The sequence below is a fragment of the Mesocricetus auratus genome, unplaced genomic scaffold (genome assembly GCF_017639785.1).
Source record: "Mesocricetus auratus isolate SY011 unplaced genomic scaffold, BCM_Maur_2.0 Super-Scaffold_100676, whole genome shotgun sequence".
Classification (NCBI taxonomy): domain Eukaryota; kingdom Metazoa; phylum Chordata; class Mammalia; order Rodentia; family Cricetidae; genus Mesocricetus; species Mesocricetus auratus.
In genome coordinates this window covers 118,669,669-118,690,752 of record NW_024429266.1, presented here as the reverse complement: position 1 = coordinate 118,690,752, position 21,084 = coordinate 118,669,669, and the positions used below count along the sequence as shown (strand labels likewise).

The following is a 21,084-nucleotide window of genomic DNA, read 5'->3' as shown; positions in this document are numbered from 1 at the left end:
TCTCTTAGTCAAAGAGTGACAGTTCCAGGACACCACAGCATGTTTAACAGCCCAGAAGCCTGAGCCCTGTCCTCTCTTGCTGGGCAGTCTCTGGAGGCTTCCGAGGGCTCAGCGCCAAGCAGAAGTGCTTGCACAGAGGACCATGGCCCCATGACTGTGGATGGTCAGAGCATGGTGCTTTGGGGCCCCTTCCATGTGTCTAGCCCTCTGTAGCCTCAAAAGCTGGAACAGAGAGGAACAGAGAAGAGGAGGGAAAACAAACTCTCAAGAAAAAACCTTTCATATCAGGAGCTATGTGCCAAGTACACACAGATAAGTGGGACAAGAAAGAAGTTGGCTGTATCTCCAGGCGCTTCTAGATCTTCCCCTGGATCCTAGCTGAAAGGCTGGTGTGGGGCAGCAGGAACAACGTTTCATCCTGCAGGAGCCTCTAGCTAAAGGAGGGGTGAGTCACCCTGGCAATTAAGGGTCCTGAGGAACACAGGCCGTAAGGCAGGGAACCTGCTGTCATGGGTTCATCTAAAAGGCCACAGGTTCAAACCTGGGTATGTTGATGAACTACCAGCCCTCCCTGTCCTTCCAGTTCTGCAGTTGCCCAGAGCCTAGAGCATAAAGTCAGTGTAGGCACAGAGTCAGTCTCACAGGGCAACTACTCCATTAATGTTACGCTGCACAGGCAAGGCAGCTCTGGGCCAAAGAGCAGGGTCCTCCAGCATCTAGAAGAGGAAGACACAGCCTTTTCACTGTCTCAAGGAAGCAGATGAGCAGTGAGGACTGAAAGTTTTCCCGACCCTTGGTTCAGGTTTCTTATCCGTCAGGTCCCAGTTCCCACTTCAACAATATTCAAGAGATTATAATGAGAAAGAACCACTTTGCATCAAGCTGTTTTTAATGTGAACTCTTACACCTCTGCAAGGACACCTACCTTCGCCAATGAGAGGTCAATTGGCTTTGACACAGCTTGCAGCTTGAGCATTGATGGAGGTGGGGACAGGACAATGTCTTCCTTTGTGAGTTCATCCTCAACATCCTCTGGAAGAAAACATGGCCATGGTGTGGCTCAGGGAACTCGCTCACAGTCATCACATTGAGAATTCAGAAAGACTCGAGAATGCCTCGGCCTGAACAACAGCCTCCACACTGGGCCCCAGACCTCCCCCCTTGGAAAGACAGCAAAGAGGGACCCCTCCCTCGCAGTGTCACAAGTGGACAGAGTGAATCTAGTGCCTTAGAGCCTACAGCCAGTGAGCCGGGCCCAGCCAGACCCAGTTCTGATACATTCTTTACAAGAGGTGAGCGGGAGGCACACAGCTGTCACCCCAAGGACACATGACAAGAGGCAGCATTGAAGAAGGAGCCACATTTATACAAAAACAATAGTAGTATTCTTACTATCCTCAGTGCTATTTGTTGAATATTCGAGTTGTGCCACCCAATCCCATCTTGGCTTTTTGAGAGCTTGATTCCTATAGCCCCCACTTACAACATGGACATGAGACACAGTCAGTGATGTAGCTGTCCCAAGTTGGGCATGGAGAAAGTGGCAGAGGCGAACACAAACCAAGGTGACTGTAAACCACTTGGTACCCGCCTTCCCTGGATCTCCAGCTAGAAGGGACTCCAGGATATCTCTTGGGTATATCCTCTCAGAGCTGTGAAGATTGAGGAGGAGAAAAAAAAATCCTGCCAAAGTCTTCAGCAACACTAGCCCATGACATCTCAGCAGACAAGACCCCCTGGCCTTCCTCCTTCTGTGCAGCATCTACTAGAATGCTCAGATAAAGGACTCCAGGAGAAGGCACCCCTAGGTGAGCACGCTAGCAAGGCTGAGCACATGCTCTTCAGAGACACTGCCAGGGTGGGCCTGGAATGGGGGGAGGGGTTGGAGCACAAGGGAATCTCAGGCCAACTTCCCATTTGCATTCACAACAGCCTCCTTCCCCCACGGGATAGAACCAGCGCCACACAAGGAAAACTCATCCACTGAATAAGAACCTAAGACATAAAAATGGGCGTGGGGACTGTTAGGAGGGGTTTCAGCAAGAGGGGGATGAGAGATGGCAAGAGGGGTGAAAATGACTAAAATTCATTCTGTACATGTATGAAACTGTCAAAGAATATTGTTAAGGCTAAATTTTAAAGCTAGATTTAAAGGAGACTTTTCTTAGTTTGAATCTCTGTGACCATGGCCTTATAAAAATAACCAGAAATAGAAACCAGATGTTCCCAGCAACGTGAATGGATTTTAAAAACATGGCACTGTGTAGAAAAAAAAGGAAGAAATCAAATGAGATGGCAAATAAAGACACATGCATTCCAAGCAATGCCCAGACTGTGCGGGAACAGATGCAGCTCATGCCTAAGACCGTGAGAGCTGAAGGGAAATGAGGGCAGGGAGGAAGGAGAGAAGGGACCAGACACATGTGGCTTATCTCACTGTGGGCACCAGAGGTCCCGGTCTACCAGGCAGAGCAACCTAAGTGACTCTACCAGGCCTGAAGGGTGCCTAGCAATGCTGGGGTCAGCCTTTTTCCTGGGGGATGAAGGGGACAGTGTTTGAGCTCAGTTGGAGACCTCTGTTTGGTATATTGGTTTATATGTGGTTAGCAACATACTCTGCTCAGCCCATGAAGTGAGTCTGGGATGGAGGCTGAGAGTTAGGAGGCAGGACTCATGATACATATGGGGTGGGGATAAGCAGTGGAGCAGACACCTCCCTTGGATTCTATAGGGTGGCCTGGCCCAGCACAGGGAGTTGGTTCAGGACCACATAGCAGGTCTCAGGGCCAGATGTGGCAAGACCGCCATGCAAGGGAAAAACAAAGTGCTAAGGAATGACATGCTGGCCAAGACACCAAACTGCAAATGCCAGTGGTTTGAGAATGCTATTTTTAAGGCTGTCAGATGAATGTCTGGTTGAACAGGAGCTAGGGGTTTGTTTTCCCATTCCATATATGCTTTGGAGGGGAAAATTGGGGTGGAGGGGTATACAGTGGAGAGAGAGAAAAAGAATCACATTTCCCTTTGGGTGGGAGGCCAAGAGAGCAGGAGCATGGTGCTGAAGCTGGTCCCACAGGGAGATGGCCATCAGGCTCTCTTCTGTATGAACTACTCAAATAAGGCATCTCTACCGGTGAGCTGGTACTTACTACTGGTCCCAGGGTATCCGCTGGGAGCTCCCCATCACTTGACAGTCCTCCAAGACTTGATAAGGATCTCCTCCCCTCTCCTCTAGAGTCTCAAGATGGAACCTCGGTTCTCTCCACCCACTGTGGCTCCAGACTCTGGGTTTTCCATCTCTCAATACCTCGTGTCTACCCCTTGTGTCTCTACTGTCCCAGAGAGAGTGCTTTCTATTTAATGGAAAGCACATGTTTGTTTGCAGAACTGAGCATTGAACCTGTTTGTTGTTTGTTTGCAGAACTGAGCATTGGACCCAGGGCCTTGTGTATATGCAAGTGATCTGGTACCAACCCTCTCCCCAGCCTTCCCTGCTTTCTTTTTCGCTTTTTATTTTGAACTCACTTTGTAATCCAGGTTGGCCTTGAACTCATGATAATCCTCTTTCCTTAGACTTCTAAGAAGCTGGAATTGCAGGGCTGTACTCTATCAACACCCATAGTTAATATACTGGAGACCAGCATGGGACAGAAAGACCCAGAATTGATAAAGGTACCATTGTGTTCTCCAAGAGAGATCCCAGCCCAGAGAAAGAGACATAGTGCCCCAAACACAACAGTTCTGGAGTAGGAACCTGGGCAAAGGTTCAGAAGCAGAGAATAAGACAATGAACTCTGCCATGAGAGGTCAGAGAAGCAGCCTGTTAAGGTGGCATGTGAGGCCCCGAAGTGCTCTTGAGGGCTGACTAGGGACAGAAGACGCTCATCACTCTGCCGTGACTCTCAGGAGCTCCGGGGGTTCCTACACTGAAATCCATCCTGTGCCACGTCTACACAGCCCGATGCATAGCCGCAGCTCCTGGCACCCAGTGATTTGGTTCAAACCTTAGCAAGCACTCGAACCTCTCTGCCAACCTGCTTCAGCCCCGTCCTGACACCCTCTCTCACCCTGCTCCTCTCCACAGCCTTTTCACGTTCATCATTGCCTCTACTGGCGCAGTTCCTTCCGCAGCTCCCTTGGGCAAGACCTGGCCCATCCTTCAAAGCCTGAATGTCACTCTTCCTTCAAAGCCCGAATGTCACTCTGTTACGAACCCTCCAGGGCCCATGACAGAATATGTCTCCTGTATCTCTCGAATATCACGTGTTTCTATGGGAGGACACATCTCTCTTTGGGGCCAAACTGTTCTGTCCCCCAAGAATACAAGATATCCTCCAATCAGCAGCCTGCCTTCAGCGAGGCCTCAGCTAAACCTGCAGGGGGCTGCAAACAAAGGCTCCTAAACCAGACTAAAGGGAAACAGAGGGAACACAGACCCTGCCCCAGAAAGCGACGCCTCTTTCCTGCACCCCTGCCCCTTGCCCCTCGACCCTCTCTGCATTTCTATTCCCTAACTCTGTTCTCGTCCTTCTCTTCCTTTCCCTTGTCTGAATCACCAGCACCAGAGGGTCCCCTCCTTCCAGAAAGCACTTCAAATGGCTTCTGGGAACTGACAAAAGGCCTCCCTTCCGAGAGGGGTTCTGAAGGCCGGGAACTGTGTTGCTTTGTGTCTGACCACGAGTCACTTTCATCTGAAAAGCTTCAAGAGTTGCACAACCCAGAGGCTTTGAATGCCAGCCTTCGCGACTCCATCCTTTCCTCTGCACAGCCACGGGCAAAGCCTGCCCTTCCTGGGCAGGGCCACGTCGCCCCCACCAGCAGATCCTGGTGATTTCTGAGGCCCTGGGACCTCTGAAGTGTGTTAGCAGCATCAACAAGCCTGCCTCCATGATCAGAGCCCCAGCCTGTACTTTGAGATAGACCAAAGCTCACTGACGGCTCCACATCCAACCCAGGAGCTTCGAAGAGTACACCTCTCCTGCTACAGCTTAAAAAGGAATGTCTAAAAGGGAGAAAGAGGCAAAGTGAGTGAATAGTTTCTGTGTGCCAGCAGGTAAAGGGGCTGGCCTCCAGGAAGAGAGCCGATTCAAGAGCACTCAAGCTCACCCTCTCATTCCAACCTTGCCCTGCCGTCCTCCACTCAAGAGTTTCTACCAGACTCTGTCTTCAAGGGTTACAGACAGAAAGAAACTGCTTCAAAGCTAACGTGGAAATAAATGCTCTGTTTTCATCTGAGTGTAGTGACACAGATGGAGCCGCTATGTGAAATGCACGGGGCTGAGTGCGGGAGTGGAACCCCTCTCTCCCTTCTCTATGCGTTTTATACCCCAACCAAGCTTACAAACCTCTTAAATGGACATGCCACCCCAGGCAGAGTCTCCCAGAAACATTCTAAATGGTCCTAAAGAGCTCCTGTGCCTGCATCTAGTTGCTGTTGGCTGGTCTGGTTTGGTTTGGGTAAAAAAAAAATCTGTTCTCTGTCTGGTGGGAAGGTTGACTTGGTTTTGGAGACAAGGTCTTGCCATATGGCCCAGGCTGGCCTCCAACTTGAGATCCTCCTGCCTCAGACTCGTGAGTGCTGGGGTTGCAAGCATGTGTGACTACATCCACCTTGATAAGCAATCCCTCTGTAAGAACTAACTGTCCAGAGGAGAAAGGCAGGCAGTAGATGGAGGCAGCGAAGGAACAGAGCACCATGGTCCTGAGGTGGGTGGTGAGGAGCCCCCATCAAGCCTGGAAGGGGTCCTGCCACTACCTAGCACAGCAGAGGGATGAGCCTCACCTACCTAGCCACAGGGCATCTGGCTTATTGCCAGCCTTGTCAGACACCAACTGATTTCTCCTGGAAAAAAAGAAAGAGAGAAAAAGTGTCAGTGTGGAAGAGGAGAATGCCAGAGGAACATAAGCAGTACAGATGACCTCCAGGACTACCCGGCCCTGATACCCAGAGAGTGTCTAGAGCAGGCCGCATGCCCGCGAAGCTCACTGATGTCCCTGTGATACACTGGGGGCGGAAAGGGGCAAGTCTCATATCACCGAGTCTGCCTCATCACTCATGGATTCAAAGTCGGGTTTGTTAATTGGTTTCTTCTCTCCCAGCTTTCTTGTAAAACCATGTTTAGCCATTTAAAAAAGACTTCTGAGATGTACCAATGTATGTAGAGGAAACTGACCCTATGGCTCTTATTTGTTATTCGTGTGTGTGTGTGTGTGTGTGTGTGTGTGTGTGTGTGTGTGTGTATACACACACATTCAGAGCCCCACCCATTAGTAGCCCCGCTTAGATTTGTTTTTCTCTCCATCATGCATCAATCTGAACTGAAGGAAATGGGACACATTGAGAGTAACACCCTTACATCATTCTCCAAATGCTCATTTACTATGTCGAAAATGACAGTTCTTTTGAACATGGCATTGAAATATATTTTCCTCCACCGTCTTTGCAGCCTAAGATATGACTGCAGTAACAATCATAGTCTCTCCACGGTGCCCCCCATTGAACTGGCTTCCTCCTGCAGATGTATGAAGGGTGTGAGTGCAGATTGTGGAGGACATACAGTTCTCAGACCCTGTGCCTGCGCTGTGTGGGACTCCCAGTTTCTCTGTGGCTCCCGAACTCAGAGCTCCCTCACAGCCCTTCCCAAGCAGCCTGCTCCACACTGTGCCCATCCCATTCACTCAAACCCAAAGAATCTCCGAGTCCTGTGCCACCATGACTTGGCAGGTGTTTGTGAGGGGCATTGTGAAAGAAGGCTCCGGAAACTTGGAAGAGGGCTCCATGCATGCAGAGCATCCCACCAATACCACAAGGCAAAACTAAGCTGCAGCGCCATCAAAAGCCTCCTCCCACAGACCCTCTCAGCTCATCTACTCCATGGCAGGTGCTGAGGACCTGGCAGTGTGGGGGAAGGGATAGGGCACCCAGGAACAGGCGAGGAACATGAGGCCCGGGCATTGACCCAAGATGGCTTCTATAGTCCTGGTGAAGCACTTCAGATAGGGACAGCAAGGGCATCTCCCAAGCACTCCAAGGCCACCGGGGCCTTCTTAACCCACTTGGTTCTGCTTCTTCCCCTCCCACGGTATCTCAGCAGCCTCTTAGTGCCATCCTGACACCCAGAGTGGCTTGTCCACAGTCCCTGCATCTTCCCATGACACGTGTGCAGAGGCCAGTCTGACATGTTACTGCACCAGCTACACAGTTACTTAAAGGTCCCTGCTAACCCTCGTGACCATGACCTACAGCCACTCCGTAGTTACCAAAGTAACCACAGCATTAGCAACAAATTCCTCCTGGCTCTTTGGACTATCCCAGGCACCAGAATATGCACTTTGAAAACCTCAAAGGTTGTCTCTCTCTCAAAAGTGCCCTTTGAAGTAGCTATTTCCCTGAGTCTCGAGAGAGGTTCAGCAGTTTTCCGTGGTTTACATCAAATAAGTGGCAGCACAGGAATTTAACTCAAGCCACAACTCCAAAGTTAATGGCAGTAGCCATCTCGCACAGCCTCCTTCTAATATAAGAATCAGGCCTCTTAAAAGTGCTCTGCGAGGCTCTACACGACCTGCCGCCTTCTGCCCAGAGGCCCTCATGAGCCGTCACACTCCACCTTCCTTGCTGTGTGCTGAGTGTCTCAGGACAAGCCATCGTGCCTTCTCATACGCTATGTCCTTTACACAAACACCCTCTGACAGATTCCTAACGCCCTAAAGCCCAACTGCAGTTCCCCCACCCAAAGCCCGCCTTTAATCATTCATACATTCACCTCCCAGCACCAATGAAGGGCTGTCTATCAGGCCTGTCTCCCAGGTCAAAAAAAAAAAAGTGCAAGATGGTGTGACAGGCTAGCCACAAAGAGTCCTCATTCTAATTCCCAGAACCTGCAGCCATTATACTACAGTGAAAATGGGAATGCAAAGGACCTGAGGTGGAGATTGACCCTGGGTCTCCATGTAGAAACAGTGTAGTCCAAGCAAAGGAGTCCTAGCCCAGAAGAGATGAGATGACCAAAGCTGAAACTGGGTTGACACGCTCTGCAGACGGGAGAGTAAGCCACAAACAAAGGAATACAATAAACGTAGGAACATAGGCTTTCCCTCAAAGCCTTCATTCCAACTCTTTGGCATTAGCCCAGTGAAACCGATTTTGGACTTCAGCCTTCACAACTAGCAGGCATTAAATTCATGTTGTTTAACGTGGAGTAGGGGGCTCAGTATAGTGTCAAGGAGGGAAACGGAACTGCAGAGTTCTCTTGTCTCACTGAGTCTTGGATGTTCAGCACAAGTCAGTGCTCCACAGAGGAAGCTAATGATGCAATAACCCTCACGGAAACCAGGTGACTTACACAAGGCCGTACAATTTAGAACTGCCAACACCAGGACTCAAACCTAGACCACTGGCTTCAGACACTTCATTCAGTTCATTCCTTTCATTTGCACATGATGTCCCTGCCAGGAACTTCTATGGCATCCTAGGAATGGTGGGGACAGAGTCTCAAATGTTCCTGGTCATGCAAGGGTGGGGACGGATGTCCACTGAGCGGGGAACAGCAGGGCCTCTCCCCAGTCATGGGACTTCCACCCAAGGCTATCCATCAGCTGTACGAGGAGCTTTGTGCCCATGTCTCATAGATCTCCTCACCAAAGCAGACCCCGAATGTGCTCACACGTGGAGAATGTGCTATTGTTCCTTTCATGTGTCCCTTTGTGGCATAAGCATTGTAGGGTTTCAAAGGTCACTTTAAAAGTGTGTCCTTGCCTTTAAGTGAAAACTACTAGAAACAACAAAGACAAAAAGACAAATCAAGACTTCAAAATGCTTTCTCCAAGCGCCACTATGCAGATAACTCAGAGGCATGTATCAGGGGCCAATGGCAGACTTGCATTTTGTTATACCTAGACGGCCTCCACCTCATTTCTGTTCCTTATCACAGTCTACAGAGAGAGCAAAGAGCCAGGGCCTGTGTTCAGTAGTGCATAGGACCAGGACTTAGTCCCCAAGTAACTGAATCCTTGTCTGGGCAAAAAGAGCCACTGAAACTGTTTGACAAAGGGGTCCCATAAGAACCCCCAAACAACCTAGACTGCTGTCAAGACTATAGGTTGCTCTCCACAAACTGACAGCAAGGCCCCATTGCTGAAGACAACATACCCACAACTCACTGAACATGGGGAAGTTGAACTACACAGACCCTTTATTCCTACATTCTAGCATCTTCAGTACAGGAAGGTAGGTACTCTGCAGACTACCAAAGGAAAAGCATAAACACCAACCCAGCCACAAAACCTCTGACCTATAATGACATCTGGCCTGCAAGATATGCTAAGGTAATGCCGGCACAAAGCCTGTGGGAGTAACCAACAAATATATGGTTTGACTTAAGGTCCACTTGTTCAAACGGAACCCATACCCAACACTGCTTGGATAATCAAGAATCTGAGACTAGATAAGCCCAGGGACCTAGGGTAAAGTGAAATACAACTGTTCTCTGATAATAATAATTAATAATGATGATAAGGAGCAATAAAAATGACTCCTAATGACATTTTACTAGACTCACGGATCAGTGTCTTGCTCAGCCATCATCATCAGAGAAGCTTCCTCCTACAGTATATGGGAACAAACACAGAGACACACAGCCAGATATGAAGAGAGTGAGAGAACGTGGAACACTCAGCCCTCGATGGGACATCCCCATCAAATCCCTCCCCTCAGGGCTCAGGGAACCCTTCAGAAGGGGAAGCAGAAAAGAGTGTAAGAACCAGAAGGAATGGAGGACCAAGAAAACCAGACCTTCTAAATCAACAAGATCAGCTCACATGTGAACTCACAGAGACGGAGGCAGCAAGCACAGGGCCTGCATGGGTCTGTCAGGATACAATTATCTGAGAAAAATCATTTTCAGGAAAGGGAAAAAGAATTATATTAAGTCTACATTTGGACAACTAGGTATGCCTAATTACACTTCCCCTCCTCTACTCTCCAAGTTCCTGCCCACTTCACCTCCATCTGGATCCAACCTTTCTGTCTCTCAGAAAACAAGCAAGCTTCTAAGGTATAATTAAATAATAGTAGAGCTTTTTTTAAAGTGCCACCAAGAGACCTGGGGTTTTACACCTACTCTATCTAAATCTCTAGGACTGTGGGCAAGGTGCTCCCATGGTAAGGAAACACATTTCCTTGTTGGGGAAGGGGTGCTGAGTGTCTCTATTCACTGGGACAGGGAAGAGATACGGGGCTGTGAAGAACTGATGTGTCCTAGTCTGAAAAACTCTTTCCTGCCCTGGCATCCCAGCACCTTCAGAAATTACGTCAGTTCCTAGCACAACGTAGACAAAAGGTGCCTCATTCTTCTCTGTCTGCCATTGGGCTAATGGCCAGGTTAGTTATGCTTCAAGGAAAGGTGTCTCAGGAGAGCAAGGGTGTTGATCACTGGCCACTATCATCCTTAATGAAATGCCAGAAACTTGAGCCAGTGCAGTTCATCTGGTCCCCACTCCCACGGCACAAGAATCTAAAATCTAAGAAATTGAGATAAAATTTCCCCACCTCGGTGACCTCAGCACACCTAAAAGAGGTAACGTAAAAGGATTTTTTTAAGGGTTGGGGGGCATGCAATCTCTCAAACACATAAACTTCATGAGTGAATGGTGAAAGCCTAAGACACAAGCAGCATGCTCAGAGCCGAGACACCATGGCAACCAAGGAAGCATTTCACATTAGAGAGGGTAGAGGGAGGGGCTCCTTAGCGGGATGGAAGCCATGAGAATGAAGACACCACTGAAAAAGCAGTGAGCATCTTTGAAGAAGCCTATGGACAGACACATGCAATGCTGGAAAAGAGCCACGAGCCTGCTCCAAGGGAAGAAGAACAGAGAGAGAACAGAGTGGAGTTCTCTATAGAACACTCAACAAATCTGCATAGTTGTACTGAAATGAGAAAATCGCCACTTTATACCAATTTAGTTACATACATAAGAAAACCATCACCAGATGAAGATTCCACAGGATGAAAGACTCCTAGGAACAGGGCTGTTTACATGGTCTGCAAGAGGATTACTTATTAATTGAAAAAAGGGAAAGTTATCTCTTTGGTAATAGAATAATTGATGCACATTGAAGTGTGCCCCAACTTAGTGTTAACTGAAATAAAACAGTGGCATTACACTAATGATGTGGAGTGAAGGGCAGTATACATCTTAGACACATTGTCTCTAAGATAAGAATGCTTAGCAGAAACCCAATATTGAAGCAAATCTAGAAATGCTCCATGACAATGTGAAGCCAAGCTTGTTTGAGTCAAAGGAGGGCTGGCATGTTAGTCAACACAGTGACTAACACCTTAGCAGACAGACTAAAGAAAGTAAAGCCTGAAAGAACAGTTTGGGGCATGTAAGAAAATCTGGTCAGGACCTATGCAGTTAGAAAGAAGCGCCTCCTTGGATTAACAACTAATAAATATGACCTCACAAAACTGAAAGCTTCTGTAAGGCAAAGGACATCACCATTTGGACAAAGCATTAGCCTATAGAATAGGAAAAGATTTTTACCTACTCTACATCCAAAATATATAAAGAACTCAATAAACTATATATCAAAACAATAACAATCCTATTAAAAAATGGGTATAGATCTAAACAAAGACTTCTCAATAGAGAAAACTCAAATGGCTGAGAAACACTTATAAAAGAAATACCAAACATCAGGGAAATGCAAATCAAAACTACTTTGAAATTTCATCCCATACCTGTTAGAATGGCTAAGATCAATAACACAAGTGACAGATCATGCTGATGAGGATGTGGAGTAAGGGGAACCCTCACACATTGCTGGTGGGAATGCACAGCCACTGTGGAGATCAGTATGGTGATTCCCCAGAAAGATGGGAATCAATCTACCTCAAGATCCATTTATACCACTCTTGGGCACATACCCAAGGGACACTCCATCCTACCACAAGGACACCTGGCTCAGCCATGTTCACTGCTGCTCTATTAATATCAATGGGTGAATGAATAAATACAATGCAAAATTAAACAATTGAGTATTACTCAACTCTTTTTAAAAAAAACGGCATCACAAAATTTGCAGGCAAATGGATGGAACCAAAAAAAATCATCCTGAGTGAGATAACCCAGACCCAGAATGATAAATATGGTATGTATTTGCTTATACATAGATATTAAATGAATGATAACCAAGCTACAATCCATAGATCCAAAGAGGTTAGGTATAGAGGAAGTGACTAGGAAGGACACATGGTCTCCCTGGGAAAGGGAAATAGAATATATGTGATGGGTAGACTGGGGAAAGGACAGGACTGAGATCAGATGGGGAGGGGTATGGGAGATGGGGTTAGGGCTGGGATTACAGGGACAGACAACTAGAATTGAGGGGCCTCTGAGGGGTTGGAAACCTAGTGCAGTGGAAACTTCCTAGAATACATGATCCCAATGAATTCTCCAAATAATGATGAAAACTGAGTTCCAACTGTCCATCTCCTGTCACCAAATAAAGCTTCCAGTACCAGGATTGGGATACATCCAGTTGAGTTGCTGGACAAAGGGGTCCCACGGAAATCTCCAAACCCAAGACTATAGTTGCTCTCCACAAACTGACAGTAGGGCCCCATTGCTGAGGACAACACCCACACAACTCATTGAACATGGACAGGGTGAGCTGGTGCCTACATAGAACTTTCACCCTCGTGTTCTAGTATGGGAAGGTACTCTGCAGGCCACCAAAAGAGAAACATAAACACCAACCCAGCCACAGAACCTTTGATCTACAATGGTGTTCTGCCTGCAAGTTACACTAGGGCATGATGACACAAAGCTTGTGGAAGTAACCAACCAATGTCTGATTTGGCCTAAGGCCCATTTCATCAGATGGAACCCAAAAAACAGAGTCCAAAACCCAGAGACCAGATAGCCCAGGGTCCTGGGGGAAAACCAAATACTACTAAAAGAAACAATAAAATGACTCCTAGTAATATTTTTCTATACTAATAGATTGGTGCTTATTCAGCCATCACCAGAGAAGCTTCTTCCGGCAGCGGATAGGAACAAAAACAGACCACAGCCAGACCTTATGCAAAGAGAAAGACCTTGGAACACACAGCTGTAAATGGATGTGTCCATCAAACTTCTCCCCTCAGAGCCCAGTGAAGCTGGTGGAAGAGGAGGCAGCTGGAGTGTGGGAGCCAGAGGGGATGGAGAGCACCAGGAGAACAAGGCCCTCTAAATCAATCGAGCAAGGCTCACATGAACTCAGACACTGAAGCAGCAGACACAGGGCCTGTCCTCTGCCTATATATCACAGCTTTCAGTCTAGTATTTTTGTGGGATCCTGAGTGTGGGAATGAGTGGGTCTCTGATTCTTGTGTCTTTTCTTGGAGCTCTTTTCCTTCTGTAGGTTTGACTTGTCCAACTTCAATATGACAATGCTTTTGCTATATCTTACTATATTTTATTTTGTTCTGTTTGGTTGTTACCTCTTAGAAGCGTGATCTTTTCTAATGAGAGACAGAAAAGGGGTGGATCTAGATGGGACGGGGGTGGGGTGGGGAGGAACTGGGAGGGGTAGAGGGAAGGGAAACTGCAATCAGGATGTACTGTATGAGAGAAGAATCTATTCTTAATAAAAAGGGGAGTAAAGAGAAAGAGGTGCCTCATTCTCCCACTCCACCACGGAGCCCTTGGTCAGATTAGTTACAGGTTATAACAAAGGTTAGATTGCTAGATTTAGCTGACCTTCCGTGAGGGTGATAGTGGCCCTGTGGCTGGGTAGAAAATGATCCTGTCCTTAGGAAATTTGAGCTGAAATATCACGATACTGACATTTATTTCCAAACGTGTGTAAACAGAAACTTGTACAGATACGTTAGCTCTTGAATCCCAGACTGATGGCTGGGAATCCAGCATGGGACTGATCAAGACCCCCTTAATGTGGGTGTCAGTGAGGAGGCCTAGGTAATCTATTGAGCCTTGGGTAGTAGATCAGTATTTATCCCGGGTACACAAATGGACTTTGGACTCCCATCCCACAATGAGGGATGCACTCTCACCTTGAACTTTTGGAGTAGGGACTAGGCCCTGCCCTGGATGAAATGACAGACTATGGACACCGCCATGGAGGGCCTCACCCTCCCTGGGGAAATGAGGGGATATTGGGGGGGTTGGTGGGAGGGCACGGGAGGAGGGGAGGGAAATGGAGAGGGACCTGGAATTGACATGTGAAGCAACCTTGTTTCTAATTTAAATTTAAAAATAATATATATATACTACATTATTTCATATATATATATATATGAAACAAAAGACAGATAGATCTTGGCAACTGCTGGATTTAGGTGATAGGGACACCGGTGTTCACTTACTAAGCTTTCAGTTTTACTGTGGGTTTGAGCTTTTTTCATGTTAAGTGGGGAAAAGACTTGGTGAACTTAAACAGCAGATGGGAAACAAGCAGGAGACCACCAGGTTCTGATAAAAGAAAGGACCAGCTGTGACTCAGTCGGGAAAGAGAGATGCATGGAGGATCAAGTAAGGGACCCCGAAGAGGAAAATACTGCAGTTCATGGTACACTGCACAGAGAAGGAACGACGAAACAGAATGCAGGAAAACACTAAAAAGAAAATTGCTGAGAATTTCCAGATACAAAGCTTCACACCATACAATAAGCTTCAATGAGACGTGTAAACATACATACACATCTAGACATTTCATACTGAGATGGCTAGAGTGCCAACAGAGGAAAAGAAAGACCTAGAGAAAACTCTAACAGAAGATTTCTCAATAGCAGCAACGGAGGTGGGAAGACACCTTCAGAGTGGCTGGAAAAATAACAATCGATTGGGAAATCCCAACTACAATTAGCGTTAAAGACATCTGAAGACAAAGACTTTCAGGTTTATTCATTGAGCAAATTGCTGAAGAGCCTATTTCAGGGAAAAGAAAAGAGAGCTATAAGAAACTGGAAAACATTAAGTAAAACTAAATGATAATGGACAATAAAAGTAGTAACAACCACACCCAATCGGAAACACTAAAAACAAAGGGAACACAATACAAACAAGAGACAGAGAAACAGTAGCAAAACCAATCACCAGACTCAATCTTCTCCTTCCTGAGAGGGTAGACTGATCAGGCTTGAGCTGCCAAGTCGGTCATGATAAAGATTTAGGAGTAACTGCAGAGACTAAAACAACGCCTTATGTAATCTCCAAATTAAAGGCAAAGGCCAGTGGACTCCGACAGAGGCGTCACCAGAAAGCAGGTAGGCCATTTCCTGTAGGTTTAGCTTGGCCATCTGACTCTGCAATGATAATCTTAAGCACATCAGGCTGAGAACTGGAGACAGGAACACAGCAAAACATGCACAGGAATGTCCACACAGCAGCCCAAGGGCACAAGTTACCTAAATGCCTGTCACATAGGTAAGTGAAGAAACAATGTCACATAAAGGAATGGATAGTGAGCATGCTACAATGCCAACGAGCCTCAAGGAAATCAGTCAGACAGCAAAGGTCACATACCACACAGTTCCATTTGTGTGAAATGTCACACATTGCTGGTTGCCTGGAGCTAAGGGTGAGAGGGACTGAGAGGAACCGCCTAATGTATGAATAAGGGATCTTACTTGAAGAGAAGAAAATGTTTTAAAACTATAGAGTTGGTGGTTACATGACTGTACTAAATGTTTATAATAGTCAATTCAAAGAAAAAGAAGAAAAAAATAAAGAAAATGTAAAATGAAAACATACAATATAACAAGACAAAGAAAAGCTATTATGCCAGTAACTAAGGAAGGCAAGTTAAGTAACCTTGCACTGAAAACACAGACACTTGGCCTGGAGAGATGGCTAGAGAGCCATTTGGCTGCTCTTCCAGATGGTTCAAATCCCAGCACCCACAGGGTGGCTCACAACATCCCAAACTCCAGCTCCGGGGACCCAGCACCCTCTGCTGGCCTCTGAGGGCACTGCATACGTGTGGTGTACAGCCATAATACCCATACACCCATACACATCAAATGAAAATAATGAATCTTAAGACACTCAGATTGCATTTTTTCTTACTACTAGTGTGTTCTTTCAAGAGAAATGGCACAAAACGAAAGCTTAATAGCAAAACACAGGAAATATGCCACTTGTATACTAGCTATTCTAGAGTTCCAGAGACAAAAATGTTATCAGAGGAAATAGACGTTGGAATTAGACCACTGTTAGTGATGAACCTAATGTAGCCAACATTAATCTCTCCTAACAGCAGTCCCAAAATATAGGGCCAAGTCTTTGACAGAGCAAAAGAAGAAAGTGTTCAACCTGTGACTACAGTAGGAAATTTTAGGACACCTCTTTCAAGAAATGGTACCTTAAATGGGGGGGGGCAACTAAGAATATCTGAAAGTAAAAATAGCAGGCTTTATTTAACACATCCAATTATTAAACAATATATACTCTTGGCACGTCCATAGGGTTTAATTATAAAAGTTGAACATAAGCAAGCTGAAAATCTCAAAATATCCTAAGCTGTATTTCTGACTACAAAGAATTTTTTAATCCAATAATAAAGAATAATTCCTCTACACTCCTCCAAAAAAAGAATCTGTGCATTAGTATTTCTAAAGAAATGACAGTAGAAGTTAGAAACATTCCAAAGTAGTTAACACTAACAACTCAACTCTGGGAAGCAGTTAACAGCGGGAAGTGAGCGGCATAAGGAACCTGTTATTGTGAAAAGTGTGCAGCAGAGAGCCAAGCCCTGAAACAGCAGGGCTCACCAGAAGAGAACAGATGCAGCGGGAGTAAACGCAAGACTTAAAGTCCCCAAAGAGAGTTCTCTGAAGAAACTAGCAGAAACGCACCTTAAAATTCCAAGCCATGCTAGCCTGGCTCATCGCAACTGACAAGGAGAAGGGGCACAGTAGACAACACTAAGAAGGCAAGGGGTTAAAACTAAACATTTTAGACAGAATGTCTGCAGGAAGCAGCAAGTAGACAGGGTCAAAACTAACAAACTGCACAGTTTTCTAGAAACATCTCAAGACTGGGCTACTCAGTGAGTAAAGGACTTGCCATACAAGCCTGGTGACCAGAGCTCAGACCCACGTAAAGGTGGAAGGAGAGAACCCATTTCATAAAGCTGGTCTCTGAGCTCTGCATGAGCATGTGTGCACATGTACACACAAAGAACTGACTCAAGAATGACCAGAAAATCTGAAACTATAATCATTATTAAAAGCCGCTATCAGGCAGGATGCCTCATGCCTGTAGCGCCAGAGCACACACAGAGGCGGAGGCCAGAGGAGCCTTCAAGCCAGAATTCAAGAGCAGCCTGGGCAACACAGTGATGTCTGGATCTTGAATAGTAAACACACACACACACACACACACACACACACACACACACACACACACACAGGGGTCTTGCTGATTTTGCCAACAAATCGACAGAACTCTCCCCAGTTTCCACTCTGAATACAGCACCTTCTAACCCTGGGCCCCACCTGTGCAGGGGAGGCAGGTTTCTTGCTTCTGTATGCATCAGCTTTCTGATAATCTTCCCTCAAAGAAGGTTCTGGAAACTGAGTCACCGTGCCAAGGACATGCAGAGCACAACCCCCACCACACACACAGCAGCTGCTATGAGTTAGCTGAGGCGCAAGAGGATGCAAGGATAACTTTGACTCCAAAAACTCACATGTGCCCACATAAGTGCAAAATATGAAAGAAAACCCTGGACAACTGCACTGGCCATGAGTATGAAGAAAATTACTACCCCACAGGGATGTAAGAAATTAACAGCAGGACATTTAGTAATGTAATTCACATCAACACAAGAGAGATTTGAAATACGAAATAACTCCAACAGACGCTGAAGAGGCACTTGGTAAAAACAAATACCCACAGACAGTCCTGGAGAGGAGAACCCTGGGCAAGCTCACCGGAGAGGAAGGCTTTTTGAACCCTGTGTCCACATCCCTAGTACTAAGTGTCCCATTCAAGATGCACTTGAGGCACGCAACAAGGGAAGTGACCCTGACACTGACAGCCAGAGAGGAATCTGGCCAAGCAGTCAAGGACTGCACACCCCCAAAGAAGACTGCCATCGCTGGCTACATATTTATTGAGTCTCACGCTGCCGCCATTTTATCTGCAGCGCTCCGAGGATGCTAACCTGAGGCGTCTCTGAGGTGCTCTAAGGGTGCAAACATATGGTGATCCTGGGCATCAGCCCTCCAGACACATCCTACTCGAGGCCCCACAGAGGTGCCCTCTGGGCGCTATGTGCTGTTCTTTTCCTGCCTTTCCAGCAGAAACCCTGCACTAAAGTCTGCCCTGTGGAGAAGCAGCCGGCCTTTGTGCATCCCATCCTCCGGCCAGCTGACAGGAATGACTGTCTTAAAACCTCCAAGTGCTCCACAGTAGATTTCTTTTTCTTTCCCCTTGCTGTCCCCCATCCCTGGTTTTCTTTGTCGCCCAGCTGAGGTCCCTACAGGAAAGTGGAGATGCAGGGCCGAAGTTAGACACAAGCGCAGGTGAGGCTGGGAAGCCACCTGCCGGATGCCTGACGAGCTCAGTGGGGACAGGAAGAGGGTTACTGGGCATCTCACCTCTGGTGGCCAGTGTGATGGGTGAGAGGTGTCTGAACCTTTGGAGGGGCTCCTGTGCCTCCCTCCACCACCAGATCACAGGGAAAATGAGGTCTTGGAAAGGACTTCAGGTTGCTAAGGAGTCATTGTGTGCCCTAACCACCAAAATGTGTGGCGTAGAGACTTCAAAGTCTCAACTTCACAATCTGCTCGCCAGTTCTCCAAATGTCAGCCTTCAGAATTGAGAAAGTCCTTTTCTCTTCCTCTTCAACCCTTTCTCTTTTCTCCCCCATCTTTTCCTTTCCTCTTGAGGATGTGGAAAACCTGACTATAACTGGCTGATCTGATTATTTCCTGTAAGAAAACTCTGCTTGGAACAATATGAAAACAATCTGCCTTAACAATTCAACCCAAATAAATGATCTTCCTGCAACTGGTGCAAATCCCTAATTGGGAATTAGGCTGCAAACCCAGGTCTCTCTTATCCGGGTCCATGATGACGAAGGTTGGACAAAGATAGGCATCACCCGGTGATGACAGATTGGGGGTGGGGCACTGAAGGCCCTGCATCCTCCTGGAAAATCCATCGGCCCAGTATCTGGCTGGAGAGAACACACGTTGTACCCCGGCCTCCTGAACCATTGTTCTTGGGGGTGATAATTTCTCAGCTTAACTCTCTTTCCGTATGTGTCCCTCCTGAAATGCTTTGGCACACACCCTTGACAAGAAGTATGCAGAGGCCGGGCAAGATCTAAGATCACGTCCAACATTTCTCCTTCCTGTATATCTATTCCATGAGTCAAGCTGGATTCTGGAACATTCCAGGAACAAAGAAATTTACCCTCGTCTCACGTTCAGAGGGTTCCTTCAAGGGCACACAGTTTGCAAAACAAAACTGGACTAGCTATGACCTTTGCTTATATTGTACTCCTCTTCTTCCACGTTGGCTCGTGGCTTCCGTATACAGCTAGTATTGAATGAACGCTCCCCCTGGGCGTGATGGAGCTCTCAGGGCTCACCTCAATGTACCTAGTTTGTCTTGACAGTTAGAAAGCCATTCCAGACCCCGTCTAACCTGGATGCCTTACAGCAGTGCTTCTCAGCCTTCCTAATGCTGTGACTCTTTTTCACAGTTCCCCAAGTTTATTGCTGCTCTGTAACTGTAATTTTGTTACTGTTATGAATTGTAATGTAAATATCTGATATGCAGGATCTCTGATATGTGACCCCTGTGAAAGAGTCATTTGTCGGGCTAAGAACCACTGCCTTAGAGGAATGGAGTGGGGTGGGAGAGAGTAGAGTTTTCCCCCAAGATCCTGGGAGCAGGCAGGGCCAGGCACATAATCTTGGACTGTAGATGCTCTGGTCTATTCATTTTCAAGTGACCCATGCTGGAAGCCGGAGACCTCGCTTGCATCTTCTCACTACGTAAGCCGCATTAGGGTAGGTCCTCTTTCTGGAGACACCATTGGGCAAGGCTCTGTGGTTCTCATTCTACTTACCCTTGTTCAGGCCTGAAGTCTCTAGGCGTGGTTGAGTTCAGCTCCGCTAGGTAACTGATGCCAAGAGGCAGGAATTCAATAAATAGTGAGAAGAGGCTGGTGTGGTGGTGCACGCCTTCAATCCCAGCACATGGGAGAGAGATAGGCGGAGCTCTGTGATGTCAAGATCAGCCTAGTCTACATAGCAAGTGCCAGGACAGCAAGAGCTATATAGAGAGTCTGTCTCAAAAACAAACAAACAAAAAACTGTGTAGAGGAGAACAAGCATCTTCTTGGGGGGAAAGTGGTCACTATAGATTGCATCTCTGGACCATGGCCAAGTTCATCAAAGCAACCAATCTTCTGACTGAGACAGACAGTTTACAAAGCACAATGACATCAGTCCATGATCCACTTTCATCATGGCCTTGCTACTGACCCTCTGTCCACCAGGATGGGCTACCAGGTTCAACCAAGCCCACTCATGATGAAAAGCTGGATGGACCCAAAAATGCTGAAGAAGCGATGAAAAGCCTGGCCAATGCAGCATCAGAGGTATTCCAGAGGTGAGCAGGGTCTAGTCTACACTGCCAGTCAACACAACCACTGAGGTTGCCTGTAGGGAGTGGTTTTACATATCCGTAAACGCTGACCACTCCCATGTGGGTGTGTTCACAGGTACGTAGATGGTATGGTGGTAAATAGAGCTAGGGGAAGAGACTCTTTGGGTTTCGGTTTTGACCTGGAGAGCAGCGTGCAGACCTTTGGTTCTCAGCTTTCTTGGCTTTTCACGTAAATGATTTCTCTTTCAATAAATATCATAGGACATCCCTAAATTTGTGCAGTTTAATATTTCTGCTTCAGTTAGCAGTGACTGGGACTCCCCGACTCCTGGTCTACCTCCCCAGTGGCATAAAGATCCAATAGAAATGACTTCCAAGGCCTCACAAGGATGGTAAGAGACCCTGGGACACAGGATTGTCTCCATAACCTTGCCCCTGCTACAGGGA

The 21,084-nt window shown here is 46.9% G+C and overlaps 1 protein-coding gene across 1 annotated transcript in view; it reads right to left on the bottom strand.

Moving 5' to 3' along the window:
• Mindy4 (MINDY lysine 48 deubiquitinase 4) overlaps positions 1-21,084 on the bottom strand; it is a 108,880-nt gene that overhangs the window by 52,195 nt on the left and 35,601 nt on the right. The window contains exons 6-7 of the mRNA XM_040737608.1: positions 5,787-5,842; positions 926-1,032 (exon numbers count right to left, since the gene is read on the bottom strand). Of these exons, the coding sequence (XP_040593542.1) occupies positions 926-1,032; positions 5,787-5,842 (163 nt within the window). The remainder of the gene's footprint in view (positions 1-925; positions 1,033-5,786; positions 5,843-21,084) is intronic.